The following is a 4340-nucleotide window of genomic DNA, read 5'->3' on the forward strand; positions in this document are numbered from 1 at the left end:
CCAGCCCGCCCCGCCCCGCCCCTGGGGGCCACCTGCTCGATGCTGGTGATGGGCTTGATCTTGTCGTGGGCGTTCTCCCGGCAGTGCTCCAGCGCCGCCACGAAGGTGAACTGCTGCTGCTGGAACAGCTTGTACTTCTGCTCGATGCTCCGCAGCGATTCCTTCGCCTCATTCATGGTCCTCCGGGGGCTCCCTCAGGCCCGGGGGTCTGGGAGGAAGAGCGAGCGCTGAGGGCCCTCCTCGGGGAGCACTCCCGGGGCTCCCGCATCCTGGGGAGCAGGGGCTGCTGTCACCCCCATTTTGCAAGAAGGGAGTGAGCCCCTCCCATGCCAGCCCCCCCACCCCCCCACGAGAGGGGGGTGAGCTGAGCCCGACCCACGCCCGTGTATCTCGCAAGGACACATCCTTTGCCATGAAGTGTGACTTTCTTCCCTCCCTGTGGGCGAGAACGTCTCCGGTCCTGTCTCTCCAGACTGAGTTTCACACACAGACATACACATGCGGGCACACACGCACACTCACGCACACAAACATACCCGCGCATGCACACACGCACACTCACGCACACAAACATACCTGCTCACGCACACACGCTCAGCCTCCAGTGCCTCCCCGTGGAGTCAGCAAAAGCTGGGACCAGGGCATGTGCCCATCAGGGGGGCCAGGCAGGGAGGAGCCAGCCCTGGCTGAGACTCCCCAGCTCTGGGCTTGGGGCAGGACCCTGCCCTCCCTGCTGGCCCCTCCTCCCTGCCTCCCCGCATTGGGAGGGGGATGGGAGGGGATGCTCGCTGGGTGCCTAGGACCCAGGCTCTGTCCGCAGCTCCTCCACAATCTGCTCTGGGAGCAGAAAGGCTGTGGTGGGCTCTGCCCCCCGTGACGTCATCATTTTGCTGAGCACACGCCGCATGCTCCAGCTCACAGACCTGTGGGATGTCAGAGTCGGAAGGGGCCTCGGCAGATCAACTCCCCTTACTTCCGGGGTGGGGGGACACTGACACCCAGGATGTCACAGCAAACTTGCTCCACAGACCCCCGCCCCCTCCCCCGTCCCCAGGCTCCAGGCTGCCTGAGGGCTGAGCAGCATCCTCGAAGCTGCCAGGGCCTCTGGGGCACCAGCACACCTGGAGCCCAGGCCTGCACGCACCCCAGGTGAGCAGGGTCAGGAGGCTGGGCCGGGGGGTGGGTCCCAGTGAGAAGCTACCGGGAAGGATGGGACCAGGAGGACCCGTTCCAGGCTTCCTGGCAGGTCCCAGGAGAGGCGTGAGAGCAGGTTGGAGCTGGGGGTGGGGGGCATTATTGCTGGGTGTCCCTCAGCACCTGAGCCCAGGGCAGGGCTGGCACCAGGGAGGGCATCTCTGTGGCAAGAGGAGATGGCGTCCTGGTGAAAGGAAACGCAAGAACGGACAGAAGATGGCCTCTGTCCAGGAGGGTGGGGGCCTCTGTCCGGGAGGGTGGGGGCCTCTGTCCGGGAGGGTGGGGGTCGTGAACCAGAGAATGGGAGGACAGGGAGGCAGCCAAACCCTGGGCGGGAGCTGTCCCGCAGCCAGGCCGCCATCAAGGAGCCGCGCCAGAGGGGGCCCTGACAATGGTGCCCGTAAACCCGAGGGGGTCCCTGAAAGTATAAGGGGGTGCACTCAGCGGCAGCGGCTGAGTCTGCCCCGGGAGCCATAGCGCCTGTGTTGGCCAACAGAGCCGCGCAGCTCACTGGGGACCGGCGGGCCCAGGGCCAGGCCACCTCCTCCCCACCCAGCACTGCCCCATCTGAGCCCGCACAGGTGGGGAGCCGACAGTGGGGATGCAGTGGGGGCTCCCTGTGTGCTGACTACCTGCCGCATCCTGCCCAGATACGGCACCCCACACCAGGAGGCAGCCCCGCGGGTCACTGTTGTGCGTCCCCTGGCCTCAGGCTCACCAGGGCCTGGCCTAGCGAGGGGTGGGCAGGCGGGATCAGTGAGTGGAGAGTGGCTTAGATCAGGGCGCAGCTAAAGAGAAGGGGAAGCCAGGAGCAGGAGGGGTGGCAGGAACCAGGGGCTACACCGCCTGCACAGGGGCATGTGGGAGAGGAGCTGGGGCAGGGCAGGTGCCGGGCCCTTAAGCAGAGCCTGGATGGCTCGCCCCATCCTCGTAAGGCTGCAGGCTGCTTGATGGGGCTCTAGAACCCTGGACGGGCCCAACCTCAAGTCCTCACTACGGCCCTGTGCACAGGGCCCCCAGTTATGCCCCCCGCCCCGGCAGGTCATGCCAGAATCCCCCCACGCCTCTGCCTGACCTTATAGAGTCTGGGCTCTTAACTTGAGTGTCTCCCTCCTTCCCTCCGAGACGGTCCATAGAGACAAACGTGCCCAACATGAGAGTGACTGTGGCAGGGGCACAGGGGGTGCAACCAAGGGCCTGAAGTGCTGCCTGAGCCCTCCTGGGGGTCCTGCTTCCACTCCCATCGCTGTTCCCTGTTCCTCATTCCAAAGCAGTGAGGACTGGCATCGGGGCCGCCGGTGCGCCTGGCTCCTTGCCACTCCCCTGGGGCTGCCAAGTCCTCCAGGGGTACAGCACTACCTCGGCTGGTGGCCCCCAGAGCCCCCGAGAGCAAAACTGACGGGGTTCTTGATCCTAGTGGCTGGTGACACGCACGCCCGGAATGTCGCGAGAAGAGCTGTAATAAGCTATCCAAAGTGATCGCCCTTGAACGGGAGTCCCTGTCACCAAATTAGTTGGGATGAAAGGCACGGGGTGCAGACACTTCTCGGTCTGGGGGAGGCGGGAGGGAAAAGTGATTACCCAATAGGTTTCTGGCTTTAATTGATTTGTATTTTCCCAGGCTGCTAAGGAAGATTAAATAAAGGTAGAGAAACCTGGGGCTCAAAATAAATGAGGAGGAAGGCGCGTCATTTCAGAAATGTCCAGGAAGCAAACCCAACCTCGGGTGCAAATTGCAGGCTTGGTTCTTGCACCTTTGTTCGGGGGCTGTCTTTGCTGTTGGGTTTGACAAGCCCCGGAGGTTTGCACGCTTTGAGGAAGCCGTTCTGAGGGGGAGGGAGGAAGTGGGACTCAGTCCCGAACGGTTCTCTGGGCCGGTGATTGGTGGCAAAGGCTTCGGCTAGGAGGCAGGACACCTAGTTCCAGTCCTGGCTCTTCCCTTGATGAACAAGTGACCCTGGCCGACAATGGCCCCCTTCCTGGGGCTCAGTTTACCCAGCTATAAAGGGAGGGGATTCGGGTCAGAGGCTCTGCAAGGAGCTTTTGGAGCCTAGTGATCAGTGGAAGGGGAGATGACTTGCCCCAAAGCACACAGCCAGCGGCTGCTCGCCATTCTCATCCTCCAAAGTATCGTGTGCAAAATGGGAATGAAAGTGCCCATTCCTCAGGGTTGTGCAAAGATGAGATGAGATCATGCTAACAGTAGCCCCTGTGTAGTGTGCCCTGACCAGACGCCAGTCACTGCCTAACACTTCAGATATATTAGCTCCTGGGGTCCTCCCAACACCCCCACTTCATTGGGAAGGAAAGCGAGGCCTGGGGCAGGCTCCCCAGCTGTTAAGAGTGCCCGCGGGATTTGAACTCGGGGCAATCTGGACTGACTAGGCCACGCGCCCTCTCCACAATGAGCACACACCGCGGCAGAGCTCAGAAGGGCAGCAAGAGCTAGAGCTGCCCATTCAGGGCTGCGTCCCAAGCTTGCCGGTCCCGCCCCACTGGGATGGACGCGACCCCCACGGCGCCGCACCCCTTTCCCCTCCCCGGGCGGCGGGCCCCTGCACCCCGGCTCGCCCCCTCCCCGGTTTCCGAACCTGGGGCTGTAGCCTCTGCTTGTCTACAGCGGCCTTCACTCACAGAACGCCCCGAAGCTGCAGTGCCTCCGTGGGTGCCTGGGGCCCGAGAGAAGCGGGAGGCCCGTCGCAGGGCGTGGAGGGGCATGGGGTGTAGGGTGGGGAGGGCGCAGTGAGAAGGGGCGCTCCCGCCCCGCCTCCGGAGGCGGCGGCGGGGTCTCCAGGGCTCAGAAGCTGCGAGTGGGGCGGAGGGTTTCCAGGGGGACCCTTGTCCTCCAGTCGGCCCCATGGATTCTCTTCCCTCTTCAAATCCGCTCCCCCAGTTCTGCTCTCCGTTTTAAAGATGGGGAAACTGAGGCCAGAGAGCCTAACGCCCGGGCCCGGGAGCGTAGGATCCGCTCTGGTTCATATGTGCACAGACACAAAACCAGGCGGAGCGCACGGAGCTCACAACCAGGAACCAGAAGCAGGATCCGCTTCTGCCGTCGGGGTGCGGTCCGGGTCCCAGCACAGGGGGGTGCACCGGGCGCACCTCTGCTCCTCGGAGGCCACAGCGGAAGCGACCCGAAGGTCCCG

The 4340-nt window shown here is 63.7% G+C and overlaps 1 protein-coding gene across 1 annotated transcript in view; it reads right to left on the bottom strand.

Annotated features, from left to right (window-relative positions):
- LOC102752996 (chromosome unknown open reading frame, human C9orf9) overlaps window positions 1-3901 on the bottom strand; it is a 10783-nt gene extending 6882 nt beyond the window's left edge. The window contains exons 1-2 of the mRNA XM_006754170.2: window positions 3786-3901; window positions 33-208 (exon numbers count right to left, since the gene is read on the bottom strand). Coding sequence (XP_006754233.2) covers window positions 33-176 — 144 coding nt within the window. The 5' untranslated portion in view covers window positions 177-208; window positions 3786-3901. The remainder of the gene's footprint in view (window positions 1-32; window positions 209-3785) is intronic.
- Between the last annotated feature and the right edge of the window lie 439 nt (window positions 3902-4340).

The sequence above is a fragment of the Myotis davidii genome, unplaced genomic scaffold (genome assembly GCF_000327345.1).
Source record: "Myotis davidii unplaced genomic scaffold, ASM32734v1 scaffold651, whole genome shotgun sequence".
NCBI lineage: Eukaryota > Metazoa > Chordata > Mammalia > Chiroptera > Vespertilionidae > Myotis > Myotis davidii.